Source organism: Balaenoptera musculus, chromosome 10 (assembly GCF_009873245.2).
Source record: "Balaenoptera musculus isolate JJ_BM4_2016_0621 chromosome 10, mBalMus1.pri.v3, whole genome shotgun sequence".
NCBI lineage: Eukaryota > Metazoa > Chordata > Mammalia > Artiodactyla > Balaenopteridae > Balaenoptera > Balaenoptera musculus.
This window is the reverse complement of record NC_045794.1, coordinates 44,376,412-44,401,548: the sequence shown is the minus strand read 5'-3', so window position 1 is coordinate 44,401,548 and position 25,137 is coordinate 44,376,412. Positions and strand designations below refer to the sequence as shown.

Here is a 25,137-nt window from a genome sequence, read left to right as displayed (position 1 = left end):
GGAAGTCCTAAACTTTCAAATGTATCGTAACTTACACAGGGCAAGGATTGTCCCACTGGGCAGCAGAGTGAGAGCCTATTTAAAAAATTAAAAAAAAAAAATTTTACGTATAATCCTGGAAGAAGAAGTAAGAGAGACAAAGGGAACATGGGAAGAGGAATTAGGGAGAACACATATTGGAGCTTTGAAGACAGGGAGGGAGAACAGAGAGTCTTAAGGATATGATAGTGTTTGGGGGGCAAAGGAAACATTAGAGACATTGAGAAATAGTCTAGAAAGATTCCAAGTGACAGAGACAAGAAGGGGGATAAAGACAGAGCTGGGGATGAGACAAAACCAGAGGGTGAGAGAGAGAAGGGAGAAAAATGGACAGATGGATATACCCAAGACCAACACCCAGTAAGAAAGAGAACTAGGAACGGGATGTGGCAGCAAGTGAGGTTCCAGTTGTGTCAAATTATTTCCTATCTCTCTTCTTGGCCCCATTTCTGGATTAGAGTTATAAATAGCACAGTTGGAAAATGTCCTCCCCCCCCTTTGCCTTTGTCTCAGCCTGGGGGGAAGGGAGAGGCAGAGGGACAAGTCCCTGTGGACATCCCTGGGAAGCCCCACCCCGATCCTGCCTGGGCCAGCGCAGGACCCTGTCCCCTCCAATCCCTTCCCCTTTGGAGGGTAGGAAATGTACGGTTCTGGGAAGGATCTGGAAGCCGGAGACATCTTTCCCATCTCTCTGCCTCTTGGGGCCAATCTCTCACATTTTTGGTCTTCTTTGACAGTCCATGCTTTCCCCCCAGCTTAATTTCCTCTTCCTATATCACCCTCAGTCTTTTCCTTGTTTTCTCCCTTCATTCCATCCTTGTTGATCAAACTCTTACCCTTCTTTCACCATCTCTTTTCTCTTTCAGTTTTCTTTCTACCTGCCTCCTTTGTTCCCCTCCCCAGGCCTGCTGAGTTTTTCTTTCTTCTCGCCAGTCTTTTCCTCTGCTTCTCTGACCGCTGACGATGTATGTGTCTAGCAGAGCCGTTGCCACTGCCGGACTCTGAGAGGTGGGGTGGGATGGGATCGGGTGGGAAATGGTTTGATTTAAACAGCAGGAGAGGTGCTCTGTGTGTCCATGGGGAGAAGGTAGCATTAAGCGACCACACCGGACTCATCTGCATCTTTCTCTCTGCATTTCTCTCTTCCCAGACTGTCCTTTAGCCTCATCCACTTCCCATCTCTTACCCGTCCCGCCCTCCGCCGCTCCTCTTTTTCGGCGCCTTTCTATCCGTATTTCTCACTCCCTCCCCATTCCCAGACGCCGCCTCCACCGCTCTCGGGGTAGGGCAGGAGTGGGGGGAAAGGGAGAGCGCTGGCGGGGGCGGCGCCCGAGGTGGGGTGGGACTGGGAGGGTTCCCACCCGGAGCCACCCTCCTGGGCATCCCTCTGCGACTCCGGCGGCCTCCACCTGCAGCGGGGCCGAGGGGCGGGGCGAGGGCGGGGCCGGGGCGCCACCCGTGGGAGCGGAGGCGGGAGCCGGAGTGGACCAGGGGTTGCGGCCGCTGCAGTTGTCCTGGCTGGTGCTGGGGCGGCGGAGCGGCGGGAGAGGGGTGGCGAGGCGGAAGACTGGGAGACCCCCTGAAGGACCAGCGAGACTCGGAGACCAGAGACCCGCCCCGGGAGACCTGGGACTCGGGGGGCGAGCGGATTTCCTTGCGCTCTTCCAGAGCGCGCGCGGGGGTCGCCCCATGGCAGGGACTCCGGGCCGCGATCCATGGGGGGCCCCTGGGATTTGTTACCTTCTTGGCTCCCTGCTTGCCGGACTGCTCTTCCCAGGGGCTGTCGCCTTCAATCTGGACGTGATGGGCGCCCTGCGCAAGGAGGGCGAGCCAGGGAGCCTCTTCGGCTTCTCTGTGGCTCTGCATCGCCAGTTGCAGCCCGGACCCCAAAGCTGGTGAGTCACCACACCCGCGCAGAATCCCCGTGCCCGAGCCACAGGTGCCCCCCCGGCCCGCCCCATCTCTCAATCTTCCAACCCCATCAAGACTCAGGCTGCCTACAGATAACCCACACCCCAGCCTGGAGCCTTGCCTGTCTTGGGTCTGAGACCCAGGATCTTGCTTTGGGGATAAGTTGGAGAACAAGGTTCTTGTCTTGGCTGGGAGCGATCTCCTTTCAACTTTCACCCCGGCTTGCATTCTTGTTCCAGTCCCAGTGCTTGTGGCTCCCCTCCTTCTGGAAGCTGAACTCCCTCAGGAAGGGAGATTGAGCATTTGGCCTCTGCTTAGGCCAGGAGGAGAGGGAAAGGACAGAGAGGCTGAAGGTGCCATGGAAGGGATGGAGGGTAGACTCCAGAAATAACTTTCTGCCAGGGCATTGCCATGGGATGGAAAGAGAGCATCGGGACGCTGGGCTGCCGCTTCTGTGGCTCAGGACCACAGGAAGGCTGGGAGAGGACCTGGGAGGGTCTGGCAGTCTGCACTAGGTGGCTTGGTGATAGAGGGTGGCAGAAAACAGAGCCTCCAAAGTTGTAGCAGCAGCAGCAGTGAGAGAGATCCAGGAAGGATGCTGGCCAGGCTGTTCCCCTTCCTCCTCCTCAGGAAATTTCCAGCTCCAGGAATCTCAGCAGTGGGGAGAGGCAGGGAGAGTGAGGGGCAGAGGACAATTCTGGTTATTTTCTAATCAGTTCGGGACCCGTAGGAGAAAGACACACTTATGGGGCCTGTGACTGTCATGCTTCCTGTACTATTGGCCCCAGCTCCTTATACGATTTTAAAAAGAGAGGCAGGAAGGGGAAGAAAGCGGCCCACCCCTTCCTGCCAGGGGACTTTTCTCTCCTAGGCCAGTGCCTAAGCCACACTAAGTGTCCATTACTGAGATCAGTGCTGTCCACTGGGACTGTCTTCTCCCCACTGCTATTGGCCTGGGGGCAGAGAGTAGGGACAAGAGCTCATTTCTCTTCCCTGCTCAGGGAGGAGGGGCTAGCTCTGATTCTTCTTCTTCCATTATCCCTGTCATCAGGGAGCGGGGTCAAGCGGTCCCCCAAACTTTGGGAGCAATGGAAAGCTACTGACTTCATCTCTTCTTCAGCCTTCTGTCTACTTCCTCCCTCATCTCTGTCTCCCTCCCTCCCCCCTCCCGCCATGTGCTAGAGTTCTAGGACTGGAGGCCTTTTTAGGACATGCTGAGCTCTCTGAGCTATTTCCAGGCAAATTCTAGGTTATTTTTAATAGCTTGGTCTCCTGTCATTTCCCCCTCGTCTCTGATGGTGGCCCCTAAGCCAAATTGGGGGCCTTCCCAGAGGGGCCTGACCCCCTCACCCTGCTCTTGTTCCAGCAGGGGGCGCTCTGCTGTCTCGTGGCCTGTGAGAGGCCAGATACCTCGCTAAGTCCCTGGCTTTGGGGTTGCAGGTCACCTTCCCCAGCACTCGCTGATCGAAAGACCTCACCAATTTTGATGTCTTTCAATCTGGCCCCAGATGAGACTTTGAAGTGTAACCTTCTTTGCTCTGTGGTTTCAGCCTCTTTTATTTCCATCAGCTGTAATACCATCAACTGTACTACCATATAGAGTTGTTGTGAGCATTGAAAGAGTTGTTAACACATGTAAAATGCTGAGAATAGTGCAAGGCCCACAGTGGGTGCTATGAAAGTGTTGGTACCTTTTTTCTTGTATGGTGATCCACAGAGCTGGAGCGTAGCTTTAGTGCCTTACAGGGAGCCTGGATCCAAAGGCTTGGCTGGAGCACCCCCCGGGCTGAGCCAACCTTCCAGGCCAAGCACCCTCCCCACAGGGCCACCCAGATTGAGAGAGTCAGAGTGGGCCGGACTTGGGTTGGAGCCTGGAGTGAATGGGGAATTGAGAAGTGCAGAGGTACTGGGCTACTCCTTCACCTCCACTTAGCCAGGCTCCCAGGGAGTCCTTTGCTCCTAGCTGCCTTTCTCTCTGCGGTGGCTGCATCTGTGGATACTGTTCTGTCCAGAGGTCTGGGGTGGCTGGGGATCATGGGATGAAGCCAGGAGGGAGTGTGTGGCTGGGGCAGAGGTGGAGGGACTGGAGAGGCTGTGTGTGGGAACTCTTGTTCCAGGTGGGATGGTCTGGTCTGTTCTCCACCAAGTGTGGGGCTGGGCATAGCTATGCACTCAGCTTCTTTCCTCCATATGGACCCCTCCCCTCCTTTCTACTCCCTACTCATGACCTCCAGGGGAGATGTGAGCATTAAACACGACTGTTAGCTTCTCCTGGTGCTTAGTTATGCGCTGACCAGCTGAGACACTGTGTGTCTCTGTGAGTCTGCATAATGTGTGGGTCCAGCAAACACATATGGACACCTCCTAGGGGGCAAATGCAAAGATGAATGAGGCAGCCCCAGTCCTCCAAGGGCTCTCCATCTCTGTGTTTGGAGGTGGGAGCACCATGGACTTGTCTGAAGGTTGGCCATGCCACCTAGTTTCTTTTTCTGCTTGGGTACCCTCCTCTCCTCATCTCTGTCTTCCTTTTCTGAAGGTGGCCAGTCATTGGGTGGAAAAGGCACAGATATTGGAATTAGGCAGATGTGGGTTTGAATTCCAGCATCCAACTAATGTCTCTGAGTGAGTTTCCTCATCTGAAAGAGAAGCAAAGAATCCTCACATAGGATTGTTGTGCAGGTTAAATGAGATAATGCAGGTAACATGCCTAGCCCGGTGCCCGGCACCTAGTAGAGAGTCATAAACGTTAGTTCCTCATATCCCTGGCATCTAGCCTAGGGCCTGACCCATATTAGGTGCTGAATAAATATTACTTCCTTGTCTCACCAGTGCCTGACACAGGGCTTGGCAGATGATAGGTTCTCAATAAATAGTTGTTAACGAATGCCCAGTGTATGCTCTCTTCCCTTCCACTCCCCACCCCCCTCTCTCGTGACATTGGCTCTGACATGGGGTGACAGCTGCTAAGAGACGAGGAGGAGTTGTGGGAAGGGAGACTGGCTCTGTGCCCCATCAGAACTGGCACAGTGCCCCACAGATGCCTGTCTGCAATATTGCCCCACACAGTTTTGGGCCTCATGCCCCAGCAAGGGCGATGGAGGAAAAGAGTGGGGGAGAGAGGCCTTGAGGTTTGTCTTGCTGACGCTTTTGAGTCGCCCTCTGCGAAAAGAAGATCCTTGTAGCCAGCTGGGTGCCAATCACCTCACCTCTCTCTCTCCTTCACTCCTGGCCTGGGGGTCCTCCCCAGGGGACCCAGGCAGCCTCCATTCCCAGCACAGTCCTCCCCTGGGGAAGAAGCCTTGGCTGTGATCATGGAAAATTGTCCTGCCAAGAAAGTTGTAGCTGGGAAAGCGTCTGAGGGGGAGGTAGGAGAGAAGGCTGGGTTGGGGTGGGGCGGGGGGCAGAATGGGGAAAATCATGGATGGGGGAGCAGAAGGAAGGATGGGGAAGGGGATTCAGGATGTATGGGGAGAATGGGGCTAGGATTGGAGACAGAAAGAGAAACTTGCCCCTACCTCCATGCCAGCCGGTGTGATTGATAGAATCCTGGGCTGGCACGGTTACTGGGCGGTGGGTCTTTGATGGATCCCCGATGAGAGGGTGAGGGAGGTGGACCCATATCTAGTCTCTTGCTTGGCCCCGCAAAGCTGGTCCCTGGACCACCTCATGGTGCTGTTACTTTTGCTCCCAGCATTTTTGGCATTTCTTGGAAGGTTTCGACTGAACTGGGGTTGGGAAGGAGGGCAGAGCTTGGGGATGGGGCCAGGGAGTGGGGGGTAGGAAGGGCTGGTCAGGAACAGGTGCTGGGAACAGGCGGTTCTTTCAAACCAGCAGTGCTGGCCAGGCTGCTTGGGTGGCGTGAGCGTGTGTGTGTGTGTGTGTGTGTGTGTGTATCTACTATGTATGTGGTTCTTCATCCAGATAGTATGTGCATGCGTAATGTGATGATTGCACGGCCAAGTGTGTTAATTTGCCCGTATCAGGACATGGGAAAACTGGCTTTTGGCCCTTTGCCTTAGTCCTTCAACACTCTGCCTGGTACCGAGGAGTTGGCCCTGGGCAGCTCTGGGGAGGTGGAGCACTCTGGCCACCAACTCCTGCCCTTGCCCCATCATGCAGGCTGCTGGTGGGCGCTCCCCAGGCTCTGGCCCTGCCTGGGCAGCAGGCGAATCGCACTGGAGGCCTCTTCGCTTGCCCACTGAGCCTGGAAGAGACTGACTGCTACAGAGTGGACATCGACCGGGGAGGTGAGGGCCCTGTGGGGGTGGGGTGGGGGGCACAGGAGGAGGGGAGGGGAGGACTTGGCTTCCTCTTTCCTCCCCTAATTCCCAGTGTCCCGCCTCCAGCTGACGTACAGAAGGAGAGTAAGGAGAACCAGTGGTTGGGAGTCAGTGTTCGGAGCCAGGGACCTGGGGGCAAGATTGTTGTGAGTACCATATCTTTTTTTTTTTTTTGACTTTTAATATTTACTATTTTTATTGAAAAAGGTCATGAAAATTAATTTTTAAAAAGAAGGAAAAACAGTTTGACTCTGTAACAGTAATATAATTGCAATGAGTACCACTTCTTGTCACTTATGCAAGGGTGGTGTGTGTATGTGTGTGTGTGTGTGTATGGTGTGTGCATATGCACAGATGTGCTTACAGAACTCAGGTTGGCAATATGGTATGATGGTCCGCTTCCGGGGACCTCAGAGAGATACAAAAAGGTGTAAGACATGGTCCCTGTCCTTATAAATTTAAAAATGTCTAACCGTTCATCCATCCACTGATTTGTCAAACTCACTGAGAACCTTTTAAACATCAGGCATTGTGCTAGTTACTGAGAGAGGACGTGTAAACTCAGGGAAAAGCCTGGTTCTCAGCTAGCCTCCTGCATAGTTCCAGAGATTCTCATTCTCTCTCTCTGTGTCATCACTAACATGCACAAACAATAATATAAGTCCCTATGGGGCAGAATATGGTTAATGCTAAGTGAGTGGTATGGTCCCCAGTCCATACAAGTTCAAGGGAGGAGTGGAGAGCAAAGACTCCTGCAGGTGGGGTGATTTGAGCCAGGATTTCCAGAATAAGCAACACTTGGAGTGTGGAGAAGGGAGGGAGTTCTTTGCAGACGAGGTGGCAGTGCTTAGAAAGGTTCAGAGGCAGTACCAAGCTGGGCATGTTGCGGATAGTCCCATCTGGCGGGATCGAGGAGACGTGAGTTCTGGGTGCTGGCTTAGTTGTGCTGTGGGTGAAGAAGTGGGTGCAGAGAGGATAGGGCAGGGGATTATATTATATATCTGCCTTACACTGGGCTGGGGGGCGGTGCCCCAGTGATGCTGGCAGATGTGTCTGTGTGTGTGTGCACGCCTGTATGCACCCGCACGCGTGCACCTGTGTGCAAGTGAACCAGTGTCTGCCAAATGTCTGCACACGGGCAGCGTGGCTCAAGCAGGGTCCTGGCCCTCACAGTGGAATGAGCCCCTCTCCTTTGCTCCCACAGACCTGTGCGCACCGATACGAGGCGCGGCAGCGTGTGGACCAGATCCTGGAGACGAGGGACGTGATTGGTCGCTGCTTTGTGCTAAGCCAGGACCTGGCCATCCGCGATGAGCTGGATGGCGGGGAGTGGAAGTTCTGTGAGGGACGCCCCCAGGGCCACGAACAATTTGGGTTCTGCCAGCAGGGCACGGCCGCCGCCTTCTCCCCCGACAGCCACTACCTCCTCTTTGGGGCCCCGGGAACCTATAACTGGAAGGGTGAGTGACTCCCTGGGGAGGGGAGAAGGGAACCAAAATGTCCAGTACCTCAGAGAGGGGGTTGGGGGCAGCATGTGGCCAAGCACGCCCACATGTTCACTGCCGTGGAGCCCTGGGGCCCTGCCACGCTTCTCACCACAGCCACGCCAGCACGCACACGAACGGGGCCATCGCCTCTCCTCCGCATGGCTGAGAGTTCCGCAACATGCTGGCATGAGCTCCCACATGCCCAGCCGGGGCCCGCATGCTCCAACACACCAGCCCACACCTCATCACTCCCATTCCCATCTCCGCACGCTGCCGCTGGCCGGGCTGACACTCGGTGAGTGTGATGCCAAGTCTGGGGGACCCCAGGCAGCTTGGGCCGGGAGGGGGTGGAGATAGGGCTGGAAAGGAGAGGAGGGGCTTCCCTGGGTGCCTGTCTAACTAGCGCCCGGCCTGCGGGTGCTCCTTGCTCCCTGCCCTGGGCACTAACAGGTCTGTCCTTGCAGGCACGGCCAGGGTGGAGCTCTGTGTGCAGGGCTCAGCGGACCTGGCACATCTGGACGACGGGCCCTACGAGGCGGGGGGTGAGAAGGAGCAGGACCCCCGCCTCATCCCGGTCCCTGCCAACAGCTACTTTGGTAGGGACCCCTCCCTGGCCCGGAGCTGCTCTAACCCTCTGCTCCTCTCTTGTCCTCTCTCTCCATGCTCCCATCCTTCCGTCTCTGTCTCTGTCCCTCACTCTCTCTCTGTCTCTGATTCTTATCTCTCTGGTCTGTTTGTCTCTCTCGTATTCTTTCTCCACGTCTTCCTCTTTCTGTTTGCCTCTGTCTCCCCACTCTGTGGCCCCTCCTCTGGATGTCCCTTCCCTGGTGTCTCCCCCGCCCCGCCCCCCGCAGGGTTGCTCTTTGTGACCAACATTGATAGCTCAGACCCTGACCAGCTGGTGTATAAAACTTTGGACCCTGCTGACCGGCTCCCAGGACCAGCCGGAGACTTGGCCCTGAATAGCTACTTAGGTTTGTAAGCTCCCCTCCACGTCCTCCTGGGCCCTGGGGGCTTGGCCTGGCCTCCCCACCTCTCCTGCCCTGCCCCCCAACACGTACCCAGAGAAACACCCACTGGGCCCAGATTACAGACAAGAGCTGAGCCCAGTAACCAGGCCCAAGGAGAAGAGGCCCAGGGGTGAAGCCTCGGGGCTGTGAACGGGGGTCTCCATGGAGGACGATCCAGGTGGGCTGAGGCTGTACTGGGAAGGAAGGAGGCTAGACCTCTGGGGGACTTTCTCTGAGGGATGGATGGTGGGCATGTGCGGAGAAAGGTCCAGCTGTGTTGGTAAGTCCCTCTCCTTTCTCATCCGCATCCTTCCGCAGAAGAGGAGGAAACGAGGCCTGGGAGAAGCTTGCGTGAATCAAGCTCTTCCCCATTTCCCCCGTTTCCTCCTCTCCCGTCCACGTGAAGTCTTCCTCTTCCTGCCAGGATGGTGGGAGTAGGGGGCAAAGAAGGTGCATTGGATGGGATGGGGGCCTCCTGGGTGTGCAGAGAGGAGAGCAGTTCCAGGGAATCATATGGGGGCGCCCTGGCCCAGCTCCTGCCGGCGCCTCAGCCCCCAGCCCAGCGGCCTGGCCTTCTCAGCCATTGCCTTTCTCCTTCCTCCCCAGTCCCTGAGGCTGACCTCATCGCACTTCTTGTGCCAGACCTTAGTCTCTGGGTGGGGAGGGCTTCCGGGCCTCTGGAGGGGAGGAGGAGTGGTCCAGCTGTGGTGGTGATACCTCAGAGGGCACCTCTACCTTTTAGGGAGGGGCAGGGTGGGAGGACCTGTGACCTACCCTGGCTGGGAGTCTGGTGGGGAGAGCTCACTGGTGAGTCGCCCCCATCCAGGTTTCTCCATCGACTCGGGGAAGAGTCTGGTGCGAGCAGAGGAGCTGAGCTTTGTGGCAGGGGCCCCCCGTGCCAACCACAAGGGTGCTGTGGTCATTCTGCGCAAAGACAGCGCCAGTCGCCTGGTGCCTGAAGTTATGCTGTCCGGGGAGCGCCTGACCTCTGGCTTTGGCTACTCGCTGGCGGTGGCTGATCTTAACAATGACGGGTGAGAGTGGGCCGAGGCGGGTGGAGCCTGGGGGAGGCTGGGTCTAGGAGGGGTAAGGGGCCTCTGGCCTTTCCTCCTGACTCCACTGGCTGTCTCCCTCTCTCCATAGCTGGACAGATCTGGTAGTGGGTGCCCCCTACTACTTTGAGCGCCAAGAAGAACTGGGGGGTGCCGTGTATGTGTACATGAACCAGGGGGGTCACTGGGCTGGGGTCTCCCCTCTCCGGCTCTGCGGCTCTCCTGACTCCATGTTCGGGATCAGTCTGGCTGTCCTGGGGGACCTCAACCAAGATGGCTTCCCAGGTGTGAATGGGGACAGGGAAGGCTGGGGAAGGGGGGGAGGGAGGGGTGAGGGGCAGGGGTGCGGAAGTGCCTCTGAGGTCAAGGGGAAGGTCTTCTGAGGGCTCAGGGAGAGGAGCAACCTGGGCTCCTGTCTGAGCTTTACCATTTACCAGCTTTGTGACCTTGGGCAGGTCCCCTTTCTGAGCCAGTGATACCTGCAGAGAGTAGCTGAAAGGATTAAAAATGACATGTGTAAGGTGCCCAGGACTTAGTAGCCTCTCAATAAAATAGAAAACACAGGGTATGGAACTGAGTGACTGAGGGAAAGTAGGGGCCTGGACCTCATGCCTCCCACCTCCAGCCCCCAGGTCTGATTGCCTTTCTCCCACTCCTGCAGACCTTGCTGTAGGGGCTCCCTTCGACGGGGATGGGAAAGTCTTTATCTACCACGGGAGCAGCCTGGGGGTTGTCGTCAAACCTTCCCAGGTGAGGGGAGTGGTGGGGATGAGGGAATGGGTGTCTGGGGGACCTGGGGGGCACAACAGCAGAGGGCGGGGGAGGCAGAGGCTGGGAGGTGATGGGTGGGGAGGCTGATGGTCTGGTCCCGCAGGTGCTGGAGGGCGAGGCTGTGGGCATTAAGAGCTTTGGCTACTCTCTGTCGGGCGGCCTGGATGTGGATGGGAACCGCTACCCGGACCTGCTGGTGGGCTCCCTGGCCGACACTGCCGTGCTCTTCAGGTGAGCCCTCCCTCTCTGCTGGCTTCCCCCTCCCCAAGGCCGGAGCCGCTCTGCAGTGCCAGATCTGCCGCCTCCCCTCTATCCCAGCCTCATGTTCTCATGTTTCCTGTGCCCTGGACTCCCCCTTCCCCAGGGCCAGGCCCGTCCTCCATGTCTCCCACGAGGTCTCTATTCTTCCAAGAAACATCGACCTAGAGCAGCCCAACTGCGCCAGTGGCCACTCGGTCTGGTGAGGCGGGGTCCGAGGGGAGGGTGGAGGGGAGCCTCCAGGGTCCAGTTCTCCCCTGTCTGCCCAGTTTGGGGCTGGGGCTGGGGCAGGAGTGGGCAGGGTTGGGGTGTGGCCTGGGCCTGTCAGCCTTGCCTTTGTCCCCGCAGCATGGACCTCAGGGTCTGTTTCAGCTACATTGCATCGCCCAGCAGCTACAGCCCCGTTGTGGGTGAGTGAGGCCCCTCCACGCCCGCCCCGTTGGGTGTCAGGGTGGGTCACTCCGGGGTGCAGAGAAGAGCCCATTGGAGCTGCTCTGCAGCTCACCGGCCCCTCCTCTCCCACCTGCCACAGCCCTGGATTACACGTTAGATGGGGACACAGACCGGAGGCTCCGGGGCCAGGTGCCCCGTGTGACCTTCCTGAGCCGTGGCCCAGATGACCCCAAGCACCAGGCCTCAGGCACCGTGTGGCTGAAACACCAGCATGACCGAGTCTGTGGAGACACTATGCTTCAGCTTCAGGTGGACTCTGACCCCTTGGCCTCTGAGGGTCATTGTCATCGCATCTTCTCTTTTCCTGGATTCCTCTCATCTTCTTCCCAAACACACTCACACCTCAGTCTAAGATCTCGACTTTTGGGAAGGCTCCCTTTTGGGCCTCTCTTTTACCTGCTGTTTTCTTGCATCTCCTGTCAAGTTCTATACGCCCTGGAGATGGCCATGGCAGGTTCCATCTTCTCGTCTGGTCCCCGAAGCCCTAAATCCTGGCTGTCCTCCCTTCTCCACCCCAGTTGCTCTCCCCCCCCTAGCCCAGTTCTCCGCCTCTCTCCTTCGTCTCCCTGAGCCTCCTTCCAGGTTTCAGGATCTGTCCTAGGTCTGGCTGGGGGCTTTGGGCAGGGCTGGGGTCTGGGGGTTGTTCTTGTATCCACGTCTATCTTTTCCCTTCCCCAGGAGAATGTCAAAGACAAGCTTCGGGCCATCGTGGTGACTCTGTCCTATAGTCTCCAGACCCCTCGGCTCCGGCGACAGGCTCCTGGCCAGGGGCTGCCCCCCGTGGCCCCCATCCTCAATGCCCACCAGCCCAGCACCCAGCGGACAGAGGTGAGCATGCGTTCTGGTTTAGCCCAGGAGAAGAAGCTGGGAGGAACAGGGATCATGACTTCCTCGCCAGTGACATTCATAGCTTGCAAAATTCTTTCATGTTACCCCAGTGGTTCCTCGTATCTCTAGATGCTGTAACAGGTGGACCGCAGATGTAAAATGGCCCAAATTATCATGTGTTCCTAGTCAGAGGGGACAGGCAGTCATTCAGGGGCCCAGGGTGGTGGGGGTCTGCCATGTTCAAATGTGGCCTCCAAGGTCCTCAAGTCACCTCTATCCCCATCAGTTGGAGGGGGGCGGGGAGTTCCTTGTGTGGTTCTTATGGCCAGTCCGGAAGTGATGCCCTTTACTTCTCTTCACGTTCTAAGTCTGGGACTTAGTTACATGCAAGAAAGGCTGAGGAAATGCGGCCTCGCTGTGGACTAGCCTGCTGGTGTCTACCACGGCATCGTAATACTCCCATCATTTTACTGATGAGGGCACAGCTCAGAGTGGTTAGGTGACCAGCTGGGTATCACACAGCTAGGAAGCAGCAGATCTGCGGGTTGAACTCAGGTTGTTTACTCCCGTGATCCTCTACCCTGCCATATGCCTTGGCGATACATTCACCCCCTGGGAATGACCCCCTCTTCAAATCTCTCCCAGATCCACTTTCTGAAGCAAGGCTGTGGTGAAGACAAGGTGTGTCAGAGCAATCTGCAGCTGGTCCACGCCCGGTTCTGCGCCCGTGTCAGCGACACGGAGTTTCAGCCTCTGCCCATGTGAGGGGGAGCGAGGGAGCAGGTGGGGTGGGAAGGCAAGAGATCAAGGGACGGAAGGAAGTCCCCTTGGGAAGGCCAGCAGGAGCGGGGGCTCAGCCTGCAGGGAGAGGGTGGAAGGTGGAAGGTGGGGAGGACCTGCTGAGAGCTCAGAAGTTTGCAGGATGAGGGCAGTGAGGGGCCCACAGGGGCTCCTCTGGCAGAGAGTGACAATCCTTCACCATATAAAAAAAATTATACAGTTCACATACATCTCACTGTTAAGTCTTCACAACCCCATGAAGCAGGAAATATTACTAGTCCCACTTTAGAGATGGAGAACGGAGGCCTAGAGAGGTTAAGTTACTTGCCCAAGGTCAGTAAGTGCTGGAGCTGGGGCCAGAAACAAAGGTCCCCTGACTCCCAGTCTTGACTCTCTTGAGTCTGAGGCTTGGACCGGTGTGTGCGGAGATTTGGGAGAGCCAGGGTGGGAGGAGAGGTTCAGGGAGTCGGGGCAGGCAGCGTGCACTGGCGGGGAGAGGAGGAAGGGAGGGAGAGGCGGGGGCAGGTGTTCAGGTCTTAGAGTGAGTGGGATCTGACCCCCCAGGGATGCGGATGGGACGACAGCCCTGTTTGCACTGAGTGGGCAGCCAGTCATCGGCCTGGAGCTGAAGGTCACCAATCTGCCTTCGGACCCAGCCCAGCCCCAGGCTGATGGGGATGACGCCCATGAAGCCCAGCTCCTGGTCACCCTCCCTGCCTCTCTGCACTATTCAGGAGTCCGGGCCCTGGACCCTGCGGTGAGGACCCGGGGCAGGGCAGGGATGGGGTCTTGGGGGCTCCAGTAACCCAAGCTGATCTCTCCTTCTGTCCCCACTCCAGGAGAAGCCGCTGTGCCTGTCCAATGAGAACGCCTCCCATGTCGAGTGTGAGCTGGGGAACCCCATGAAGAGAGGTGCCCAGGTCGGCATACCTGCCCTTCTCCCTATCCGAGCGGCTCTCTCACCCCTGACCCCTCCTCAAGCCCCTCGCCCTCCCGGACTCTAACCTTGCTCACGCTTTGCCTAGGTCACCTTCTACCTCATCCTTAGCACCTCAGGGATCACCATTGAGACCACAGAGCTGGAGGTGGAGCTGCTGTTGGCCACGTAAGGCTGGCGGGGCAGGGTGGGTGAGGGTGGGGGCAGTGGCTTGAAGTCCACCTAGAAAGGGCTCTGCTGTCCTCACCTGGTCCCTTGGGGCGGGGCCTGTGCCCGCCGCCCACACCTGCCCCTGCCACACGCCAGGATCAGCGAGCAGGAGCTGCAGCCGGTCTCTGCCCGAGCCCGTGTCTTCATCGAGCTGCCACTGTCCATCACGGGGTAAGCCCTGTCCAGGTGGGCACCTCCGCCAGAGGGGTGGGCATCGTTAACCCCAAACCCAGGCCTGGGCTCTGCCTCACCTGGCCTGGCCCTCCATCAGGCCCCAGGCCTCCTCAGCCCCTGTTTTGACCCCTCCTCACCAGGGTGGCCATTCCCCAGCAGCTCTTCTTCTCCGGCGTGGTGCGGGGCGAGAGCGCCATGCAATCTGAGCGAGATGTGGGCAGCAAGGTCAAGTATGAGGTTACGGTAAGCGGCCTGGTGAGGTCCCTCCCTTCTTGGCACAGAGGGGAAGCTGAGACATGTCCCAAGGGCTGTGGCTTTTCTCCCATCTGGCGCCTGGTGGTCCGGCGAGTTCGAGACCTCTCCCAGTTCCTGGGCCTTGGCTGTGTGCAGGTGTTTGTGTTGAGGCCTCAGTTGACCATTTCCTGCTCATTCCTGACTGGACATCCCACCTGCTGGTCTGGGGAGGCCATGAGGGCCCAGGGGCCTCTGCTGGGGGACGGGGACATGGGGGGAGGGCTGATGTCTCTCCCCAGAGCCCTGCCCTTGCTTGGCTGGGGCCTCCCCGCATTTCCTGGTGACATCTCCGGGTTTTCCTGGGTTTGGGGTGGGCAGAGAATGGTGCCTGGATCTCGGATCCTGAGTCTTTGTTGAAGCTATGCTTCCCCGCAGCCCTGTCCCCTCCATCTCTGGGGATTTAGAACCTGTCCTTCGCACTCTCTTGTGCCCACAGGTCTCCAACCAAGGCCAGTCACTCAATACCCTGGGCTCGGCCTTCCTCAACATCATGTGGCCCCACGAGATTGCCAACGGGAAGTGGCTGCTGTATCCCATGCGGGTGGAGCTGGAGGGCGGGCAGGGGCCGGGGCAGAGGGGACTCTGTTCCCCCAGGCCCAACATCCTCCACCTGGTGAGGCTTAGGCGGGGTGGGTGGGGCGGCGGAAGCAGGGTGGGGCGTGGTCAGACTTTGGGAAGGATGCCATGGGGCTGGGGGTCTGTGGCTGGTCGGGGGGCCAGGAGGAGGGTGCTGGGGAGGAGGTGCCACCTGTCCTTGCTGCGTTTGGAGGGACCCTCACTGGGCCCCTCCCCACCTCAGGATGTGGACAGCAGGGACAGGAGGCGGCGGGAGCTGGGGCAGCCGGAGCCGCAGGAGCATCATGAGCAGCCGGAGCCCAGCACATCCTGGTGGCCAGTGTCCTCTGCTGAGAAGAAGAAAAACGTCACCCTGGTGAGGGCGGGGCAGACGTGGCCCAGGCAGGATGGGGTGGGGCACGGGGTATGACAGAGGATGGCGGGGAGAGGGGAGGGCAGGGAGCTTCAGGGTGCCGGGTGGCCTGTCAACAACTGTGATGGTCACGGACACCGGGGGCAAGGTGACAGGGCACTTCACATCACACCTGTGAAGCAGCTGCCGCCGCCGCAGCTCCCCCGTGCCCACCAGGTGTTCACTCCAGAGCAGGGCACTTACCATAGCCCGTTGCCCACGCAGTTGATTCTCCCTGCGTTTGTATGAAAGGTCACATTTTATAGGGGGGTGGTTTTAGCCATCTCTGAGATCTGTTTGTTATCCTTTTGAATTCTTTTAGGACAGAAAGTCAATTTGCATAAGGAAACCTGCTTGATTTTCACAATGTCAAAAAACACTTGAAGGTTTTAAAAGTTCTAATAATTAAATCGATCGTATATTTATGTGATTCATTAAGCCTATCCTTTTCGAGCCCTTTTGCCTCCCCGTTTCCTCCTTGTTTCACACGGTTTTGTTCCTGAGGGGGCTCGCTGAGCAGATTAGCGCAGACTCTGTGTACTGGTCCCTTTTAGGATGGCGCTGGCAGTGAGAGTGGGAGGGGGGACACAGATCGGGGGGTGCTTGGCCTGGTGGCAGAAGGTGAATTCCAGGTGTGGAAAGGATGGGCAATAGAGGCAAAAAGAGGCAAAGAGACCTTGGCAGGGGGAGGGCAGCAGTTGGGCCAGCTCTGGTGGCATCTGTCTGGGAGGAAGTTCCGCTGCCACAGCCCATCCTTCCTGGGGGCCCTCGGCTTCCCTGTCCCCCTGAGAGCATGGTGGAAAGCAAATGAAGGCAGCTCAGGGGTGGTATGAGCTTGTGTAACTGCTGTTTCCCTGTTACATGGATAGTCCTGCTTTCTCCAGGTGACTGATTTCTTCTGAAAGGCCACCCTTTTTGATAAGAACTTTGAAATGGATTCTTTTACTTAAAATGACTTTTAGACAAATTGACCAAGGATTCTTGAATTGCTCGAAAGTGGCCATTCTTCTGTATAGGCGGCGTGATGAATAGAACATTAATTTTTAGGCAAATGGGCCATTAGGTAGGATTGGGCCAAATGGATTTAGGGCAGGCTTGGAAGGAGAAGGGCCTAAGTCCCCTGTCCCCCCAGCAGCTCCTGGGGCATCCTCCTCCTTCAGTGAGTTTGGGTTTCGCAAAGGAGTGCAGCTTTGCCCACTCTGGACCTGGGTTCAAGTATCTGCTCCACCTCTTTCCAGCTTTGCTAGCTGTGTGACCTGAGGCAGGTCACCTGGCCTCTTTGAACTTTAATTTCCTAGTTTGAAAAATGGGGATGATAATAATATGCACCTTGCAGGACAGTTGTGAATTTAAGTGAGATAAGTACCTTGCAGATAGATGCTCAATATATGGGACTGTCATTAGGTAACATAAGCATCTACTGGGGAAGATACTCTGCCTGCCGCTGTCAAGAGACCTCCTCCCTGCTCCCCATGCATTTCAAAGCCAAATAGCCCAGATTTGGGCTAGGCTGCTATTTTGGACCACAGGGTTAGTTTGGGAAGACTTCTTGGAGGAGGGGAGTTTGAAGCCAGGTAAGGAAAATGGGAGAGATATTGAACGAAGAGCCAGGGGAAAATGGGAGCTCACGGAGGGATGGAGGGAAGGCTCTGGGTAGACGGTGTCTGTGTTACCACGTTTGTGAGGGTGCTGGGCTCTGGGCAGCTCAGTGGGCTGGGGCCAAGCAGCTCAGAGCCCTGCCTGTCCTGGTCCCCAGGACTGCACCCGGGGCACGGCCAGCTGCGTGGTGTTCAGCTGCCCTCTCTACAGCTTTGACCGTGCAGCTGTGCTGCATGTCTGGGGCCGCCTCTGGAACAGCACCTTCCTGGAGGTGAGAGTCAGGCTGGGGCGCTGGGCTGGGCATCCTCTTCCCCAACACCTGCCCTGGGGCTCAGTTCTCCTTCTTCCTCCTTCCTGTCCAAATGCAGCACACTCTCAACCCAAGACAGGCAGAAACACCCTCCGTGTTGGGCACCATTCCCTTTACAAACTTCAGGAGCTGGGGGGAGGTGGGGGCATGGGGGCATTTAGGAGGAGGGTCTCCTTCCTTGCTCCCTTAGGAGTACTCGGCTGTGAAGTCCCTGGAAGTGATTGTCCAAGCCAACATCACCGTGAAGTCCTCCATCAAGAACTTGCTGCTCAGAGATGCCTCCACAGTGGTGAGCTGCCGGGCTGGGGAGGTGGAGCAGGGGAAGCTCTTCTGTCCTGTTGCTCCAGCCCTTGTTCCCTTAACCCCTTGCTCCCCAGATCCCAGTGATGGTATACCTGGACCCCGTGGCTGTGGTGGCAGAAGGAGTCCCCTGGTGGGTCATCCTTCTGGCTGTACTGGCCGGGCTGCTGGTGCTGGCGCTGCTGGTGCTGCTCATGTGGAAGGTGAGCCTTGGGGAGGGTGACGCCAGTGGGCGCAGGGCTCCCCTGTCAGGCAGGTGGCCTTTCATGGTGTGGTTCTCTCACTCAGTCTCCCATTTATTCAGCAAATCTGCATTGAGCACTTACCCTGCGTGTACCAGGGTCTCTATCAGGCCCTGGATGTTTCAGAGATAAGTCAGATGTAGATCGTGTTCTCAGGGATTTTATAGTCTAGTTGGGGAGGGGAGTAGTCAAGGACGAGGCAGTGGACTAAGTCAAGAAAGTGCAGTGGGAATTCAGGCGAGGGCAAGCTCGAGAGCTGGTGGCCCTGGAGCTGTGCCTTAGAAGGTGGGGTGGTAGGATCTGGATGTGGGGAGAGGGATGGGTGGGTCTGGGCCTTTCAGAAGGACTATGAGAGGCAAAGTCATGGAGGCAGGGAAGTGTGGTCTGAATTAACTAGAGCATGGCGGGTAAGGCTGGGAAGGAAACTGTGGCCAAGAAAGCCAACCAGTGTGGAGAACTGCCTGCAGGGAACTGTTGCCAGGACTGAACTCGGAACCGCCACATACCAGGCTCTACATGGAACCATTCTCATACACACAGAGTGTAGCCAGAATCACGTGTGCGTCTGGGGCTCCACATTGAAAGCCCGTTCATGCGCGTGTCAGTACAGAGAATCACATCCATCACCAGCGGTCATCCCCTGAACCACATGCCACATCTGGGCTATGTGGAGCCATGCATGCCCTTGGGGCCCTATGGAGAACTGCCCCCCCCTCCCCAGGACCAAGCACACCCTCTGGCAAATGTGAGCCATCAGTGGACCAGGCCTCTGGGCATCCAGACTGTTGGGAACCTTGCCATTCTTAGTGGAGATTGGTGCCTCCGAGAAACTGGCTCCAGAATCTCTGCTTCCTGCTCCCATGGAAGGGGGACAAGGCAGAGGTAGAGGCCCCCATCCTTCCTCAGTCTTCCCATCCTCCACCTCTTCTGCTCCCTTCCTCCCTTCCGTGCCAGTGTGGCTTCTTCCATCGGAACAGCCAGAGCTCATCTTTCCCCACCAACTATCACCGGGCCCGGCTGGCCGTGCAGCCCTCAGCTGCGGAAGCTGGGGGTCCAGGGACCGTGGGGTAATTGTTGTGTGTGAGCATGTGTGTACGCGCGTGTGCGCGCGTGTGTGGGTATGTATGTGAGCGTAGGTCGAGCTCCCAGCATTCAGGGGACCAGGAATGTGCAGGGTGTAGAAAGGAGATTGCATGAGGGTGGTGTGAGTTCCAGGAACTGAGGGGAGGTGGTTGTCAGGGTGAGGTCATAAGGGTGAGTGTGCACAGCCTGGGGCATGCACAAGGGTTGGGTGGGCTCCTGGAGTTGTGAGCACGTGGGGAGTGCAGGGAGGTGCCGTGCATGTCTTTTCTGTGGGCATGAGTGTGCAGAGACACACGTGCAAGGAGGTGCCGTGCAGTCCAGCATGTAGGAGTCCTGGGAAGTCCTGAGTGTGAGTGTGCAAGGGGCACATTTCTGTCTTGGTAGGTAAGGGCCAGCATGTTCATGACTTAGGGAGGGGCCAGGCTACCATATTCACAGAGGAGAGGGCCCACCCTAAGGGCCATGCTGCTCAGTACACAGGGGTTGTGCGTAGGAGGCTTGAGAGGAATCATTCTGGAGTTTGCAGGCTCTAGGAAGCCATGTTTTTCCTCTGCTCTTGTTTGTGTTCTAGGGGATGCTACTGGGTCTCTTAAAAATCTTGGGGGTGTGGAAACCTTTGGGGTCAGCAGTCCTGATGTTCTACCTTCAACCCCCTCTTTCAGGCACCAAGGGAGATGTCCTTGGTCCTGCACCTCAGGCCCCTCCTGGTCTTTCTCTTGCTGCCCATGAGAACCTGGGGACCCAGCACTGACGGTGGCACCTGTGAGGGCTGCTTACTGCACGAGCTGCTGCCCAGCCAGCCCCTTTCTGCTGCTGTTGGTTCTTTCTGTCCCAGGGACGGTGGAGGCAAGAGGCTGGGCTGTGCTGGGCATCTGCTCCAGGGACCTCAGCCCTGCAGCCTCCTCATGTCTGGCCTGCTGTTCTTCCAGATGGGATTCTTCAAGCGAGCGCGGTACCCCGAAGCCACTGTGCCCCAGTACCACGCGGTGAAGATCCCACGGGAAGACCGGCAGCAGTTCAAGGAGGAGAAGACGGGCACCATCCTGAGGAACAACTGGGGCAGCCCCCGGCGGGAGGGCCCCGATGCACACCCCATCCTGGCTGGGGATGGGCACCCGGAGCTGGGCTCTGATGGGCACCCTGTGCCAGGCACTGCCTAGCCTCCTCCTTCCCAGCCTGGCCCATGGGTCCCCTGCACCCCTTCTCCAGAGATGGCTCCTGGGGATGAAGAGGGCAGGCTGGGTTGCTGGTGTCCCATCAGGATTTGGCAGGATCTGTTTCCTCAGGGGCGCAGACCTCTCTCCCCGTGAGGACCACACACCCCCCACCCCAAAACCTCCCCTTAGGATGCTGTGAGATGAGAGGGGTAAATCAGGGATGGGTCGTGGGGGAGGGTGAGGAGGGCAGTGGTGTCCTGGTGCAAAAGTGGGGAGAAGGGACCCTAATCCCTCCCTCTCCCATTCACCCTGTATAATGAGACCCCAAGGACCCATCTCCCTGAAAGTGCCTTAAGCCCAGAGGGTGGGGAGGAGGTTATGTCGCTGACTCAGGGGCTCTTCCCTCCCTAGCTTCCCCTCGCCTCTGACCTTAGTTTGCCGCATCAATCAGTGGATTTTGTCTATTTATTAAAAACTATTTGAGGACAAAACCTCTGGCTTCTTTGCTGAGTCCTGCTCCCTCGTGCCCAGGGTCTCCAGAGAGGACTGGTTCTCTCTGCATCCCCACAGCCCAGGACAAAGGTGGTGGCTGGAGGGAGCCCAGGGGGCCTGGCAGGGATACTGGTGACTTTTGTGACCAGGTCCTGGGGGCACGTGGGTGTGGTCTCAGAAGTGGGGGGAACACGGGGAAGGGATGGGGAGCTGTCCTAGGGGTAGTGGGCAAAAATTGGGAGACCCAGTCCAGGAATTTGCAGTTAAGGATATGACAGGGTATAACTGTTTTCTCCCCGTAGTCAGGATGGGAATAGAGCTTTTTCACTGCACAAGGAAGGGTTGAAGTTAGAGGTTCCCCCTACAGAGGTGGGAGAAGGAGGGGCTTATTTCACCGCCTTTCCCATGATATGGGGGCCAACAGGTAACCACTTGATGGGAGGGGGTTGTCGTTCCATCTGGAGTTCAGAGAACTGGGCATTCTCCAGATCTTTCCAGGTCTCTCTGGTAAGGCAGCAGCCGTCCCCAATGTGTTTCCAGGTGGGCTCTAAAACCTGCTGCCACAGGAAGGCCCAGCTTCCACGCGGCTCAGCCACGTGCTCCCAGAAAAAAAACATTCCTCCCTGGGAGAGAAGAGAGAGCGTCACTTACCTGCTCCATTCCGCAACCTTCCTCTACTCTCACCTCCATCCCGCTGACCAAGCCTGGTCAAAACCTCTTGGTGGAGTGGGAGGTGCTGGCCTGCGAGTTTAGGGCGATCATCCTGCTCTGTGACTTTCTCTGCATGCCCTGGCTCTTACCCCCCCAACTCAAAGCGAGTGTGAAGAGCCTCCTGTGACCTAGGGGCGATGACTGGTGAGACATTTTTAAACAATGACCTGAAGGACAGCGTAGCCGAGGGCAGACAGATGGGGAGGTGGAGAACCAGGAGCAGAGATCTCATTGGATACAGAGATGCTTGCTTTGAGCCCTCTCCCGAGACCAAGACGCATGCGTCCCGGACTTCTCAGCCAGCATCCCAGGGAAAGCTTGCGCTGGACTCCTGAGTAAGCTGGGTTTCCTCCAGCGCTTCCCTCCTCACTGTACCCTCCCTAGGTGATCTCATGCACCCCTGTGCTTGGAATTTACCAGCTGCAAGCTGGTGACTTCCAAATCTAAATCTCCAGGCTACATCTTTTTCTGACCTCCAGATCTGGACTTCCAAGTGCCTCTGGGTTTTCTGCCTGGCCGTCTCCATGGCACCACAGACCTAACAAGCCCAAAACAGGTTTCTCCTATCTTGCAAATGGCACTTCTCTCTACCCTCCCTCACTCCCTCCACCAGTCGCTCACGCCAGAAACCTGGAAATCCTCCTAAACTCCTTTCTGTCCACACCCAGTTCCAAACTTTATGGATTCTACTACCCCTAATACCTCTACTTAGAACACTCTTTTGTTTCCGCTGCTCCCTCCACCCCCTGCTTAATCCCTCAGATCTCAATTTAAACACCACATCCCTAGGTGTCCTTCACCTCTCTTTCCCCCTTTGTTAGGTGGATCACCTGTGTGCTTCCACAGCGCCCTATCCTGCCCCATCCAGGCCCTGGTCATATCTCCTGTTCACCAGCAGGTGGGGGTGGGCGGGTGTCTAATGCACTAGTGCCTGAGATTCCCCATCCTGGGTGCCCTGGACACCGGGGTGCCTGATGCTACGTTTGTTGCCCCATGCCCATACACTTCCCATTCTGCTCACCGGCCTCAGTACTCTCCGAACTTCCTGCAGGACCCTCTTTGGGCTCTGCACCGAGCACAGCACCAAGGTGCTGACCACCACGTCCATGGAGCCATTGGCCAGCTGTCTCATGTCTTCTCCGAAAGCCACCACAAACCGTTCGTATTCAAGATGCCTATTCTTGGCCATACTCTTTGTCAGGAACTTCTCAAAGTGGGGGTTTGGGTCCAGGCAGGTGATCCTGCAGCCAGATGGGTAGAACTGGAAGTTGGCGCCAGTGCCACAGCCCAGCTCCAGTAGGGCCACCTTCCCCGAGGCTCCTGCCAGCCCCTTTATCTGGCTGAAGAGCTCCTGTTTCTTGCCGTCCATCTTGCGGTTGCACTTGACTGTCAGCATGGCCATCAGGTAGGGGAAATAGGTCTTGCACAGGGGCTCCCAGAAGCCCAGCAGAGCCATGAGGTGCAGGGGCAGGGTCAGGAGCAGCACCAGCAGCTGCAGGAGTCGGACCAGGGTGTCCATGGTAGCCTGGCTCTGAGCGGAGCTTCCCCTGGGTGACTGGCCTGTCTCTCTGCTCCGCCGCTGCAGACTCGAGCCTCCTTTCGCCCCGTGATAGGACTTTGTTCCCTGTCTCCTACTTGGCAGTTTCCTCTTTGCCGGGGTGGAGTTGATGTATGAAATCTCTCCAGAGGGCACTGGTCCCAAAAATCCCGTAGGCTCTTCAACCAATTTTATTACGTGGGGCGAAGAAACAGGTGGTGCCAGTGTGTCCTGAGTTCTGGGGCGCTGTGCCCAGTTGAAGAGGTTGGTGTGTGCTGATCGTCTCAGAGAGACGCGGGAAGGGGGAGGGGAGCTACGTCTCAGATCACAGCTTCATGGGGGCCAAATGCCCGGGCAGAGCGGACTCCTTCGGCATGTCCCGGCCTCATTCCGGGCTCAGGTTCTGCTCAGTTTATGCAAACTGGAAATTCTGGTTGGGTGCCCCTGGAACACCCCCAGGGCTTTGTAAACTGTAACATGCCTCTGCCCCAGATAGAAGCCAAACACAGAGAAGAATGTGTCAACCCCGGGGTGGTGGTGGGGGAGGTCACAAAACTTCTCTGCTGGGCAGCAGCACAGGGGCTGCCCCGGCTCCAGCAGCGCCGTGTGGGAGACCTTTTCCTGAGATAGTTCATCCCTGCCTGACTCAGGAATTGTCCCCAGAACTTATCCCTCAGCCCCGCGCTGGCCGGGGCACAGTGGGTTTGACCGGCAGGACAGAGGCAGTGGACTTGGACAGAGCACCCGCCCCAACCAGGAACTTTGTTTAAAGTCGTCCTCCCCCAGAGGCCACCAATGGCCCTGGAAAATGCTCCTTGTGAGACTTGAGGCTATTGGACTTTCCCTCTTGTAGAGTGCCCATGCATAGTGGCCGAAGGAAGTTTTGTTTAGAGAAAAGAAAATCAACATTCATTTTATTGTTGAGTGGTATTCCATTTTATGGAGTTACCATAAATTATTTATCCATCCAGCTGTTGACGGACATTTGGATTGTGTCCAGTTTTTGTCTATTACAAATAGAACTGCTATGAACTTTTATGTCCATGTCTTTGTGTGGATATATGCTTGTATTTCCTGTGTGTAAATACCTGCATGTGGAATGGCTATTTATTCATTTATTTAAAATGTGTAATTATTCTTTTGTTTTGGCGGTATCATTTAATTTTTTTCTTTCTTCTTTTTTGTTTTTTCTGTTGTAGTAAAATACACATAACAAAACTTCACCATTTTAAGTGTACAATTCAGTGGTATTAAATATATTCACACTGTTGTGGACCCATCACCGCCATCCACCCCCATAATTCTTTTTATCTTGTAAAATTGAAACTCTGTATCCATTAAACAGTAACTTTCCATTCTCTCCTCCCCCCACAAGCCCCTGGCAACCACCATTATACTTTCTGTCTTTGTGATTCTATGGGACTGCTCTAAGTACCTCATGTAAGTGAAGTCATACGGTATTTATCTTCCTGTGACTAGCTTATTTCACTTAGCATAATGTCCTCAAGCTTATCCATGTTGTAGCATATTGAAGAACTTCTTCCTTTTTAAGGCTGAATAATATTTTGTTATATGTATACACCACATTTGCTTATCCATTCATCTATCAATGGACACTTGGGTTTCTTCCATGTTTTAGCTACTGTCAATAATGCTGCTATGGGGGACTTCCCTGGTGGTCCAGTGGTTAAGACTCCGTGCTTCCAATGCAGGGGTTGGGGGTTTGATCCCTGGTTGGGGAACTAAGATCCCACATATGGTGCAGCCAAAAGACAAAAAAAGCGGGTGTACAAATATCCCTTTGGGACCCTCCCTGCTTTCAATTCTTTTAAAGGGTATATACCCAGAAGTGGAATTGCTGATCGTATGATAGTCTATCTTTGATTTTTTGAGGAACCACCATGCTGTTTTCCACAGCAGCTGTACCATTTTATATTCCCACCAACAGTGTTCTGTTTACTCCACATCTTTGCCAACAATTGTTGTTTGCTGGGTTTTGTTTTGTTTTGTTTTTGATGGTAGCCGTCTTAATGGGTTTGAGGGACTATCTCATTGTAGTTTTGATTTGCATTTCCCTAGTGATTAGTGATGTTGAGCATCTTTTCATGTGCTTATTGGCCATTCATATATCTTCTCTGGAGAAATGTCTATTCAGGTCTTTTGCCTATTTTTGAATTGGGTTGTTTGTTTTTTGTTGTTGTTGAGTTTTAGGAGTTTTCTATTCTGAATAATAATCTGGTATCATATATGATTTG

General features: G+C 56.1%; 2 protein-coding genes and 1 long non-coding RNA gene across 10 annotated transcripts; 1 reads left to right on the top strand and 2 right to left on the bottom strand.

The window, feature by feature from the left end:
• Positions 1-99: 99 nt before the first annotated feature.
• Positions 100-1,863, bottom strand: LOC118902157. The gene is made up of 2 exons (XR_005021522.1): positions 1,780-1,863; positions 100-1,040 (listed from the first exon to the last, which is right to left on the bottom strand). It is a non-coding gene; the product is annotated as an uncharacterized LOC118902157 (long non-coding RNA).
• On the top strand, positions 1,527-20,633 carry ITGA7 (integrin subunit alpha 7). Of its 8 annotated transcripts, none has more exons than XM_036866184.1 (26): positions 1,594-1,934; positions 6,070-6,197; positions 6,297-6,376; positions 7,435-7,690; positions 8,182-8,313; positions 8,572-8,691; positions 9,554-9,761; positions 9,871-10,064; positions 10,441-10,529; positions 10,654-10,781; positions 10,915-11,010; positions 11,157-11,218; positions 11,341-11,510; positions 11,940-12,089; positions 12,735-12,850; positions 13,434-13,626; positions 13,709-13,789; positions 13,895-13,974; positions 14,113-14,187; positions 14,331-14,433; positions 14,921-15,097; positions 15,284-15,415; positions 17,208-17,321; positions 17,551-17,649; positions 17,738-17,863; positions 19,915-20,633. In XM_036866184.1, exons 1-26 carry the CDS (start codon positions 1,729-1,731, stop codon positions 20,143-20,145), a joined length of 3,546 nt encoding a protein of 1,181 aa, XP_036722079.1. In that variant the 5' UTR covers positions 1,594-1,728; the 3' UTR covers positions 20,146-20,633. The 8 variants fall into 8 exon arrangements, with proteins under 8 accessions (XP_036722078.1, XP_036722077.1, XP_036722079.1 ...); XM_036866179.1 differs by lacking the exon at positions 8,182-8,313 and adding an exon at positions 18,857-18,969 and having other exon boundaries at positions 19,915-20,112; XM_036866178.1 differs by lacking the exon at positions 8,572-8,691 and adding an exon at positions 18,857-18,969 and having other exon boundaries at positions 19,915-20,112.
• Positions 20,594-23,262, bottom strand: METTL7B (methyltransferase like 7B). The gene is made up of 2 exons (XM_036866185.1): positions 22,367-23,262; positions 20,594-21,257 (listed from the first exon to the last, which is right to left on the bottom strand). The coding sequence occupies exons 1-2, from the start codon at positions 22,862-22,864 to the stop codon at positions 21,021-21,023; spliced, it is 735 nt and encodes a 244-aa protein (XP_036722080.1). The 5' UTR covers positions 22,865-23,262; the 3' UTR covers positions 20,594-21,020.
• Between the last annotated feature and the right edge of the window lie 1,875 nt (positions 23,263-25,137).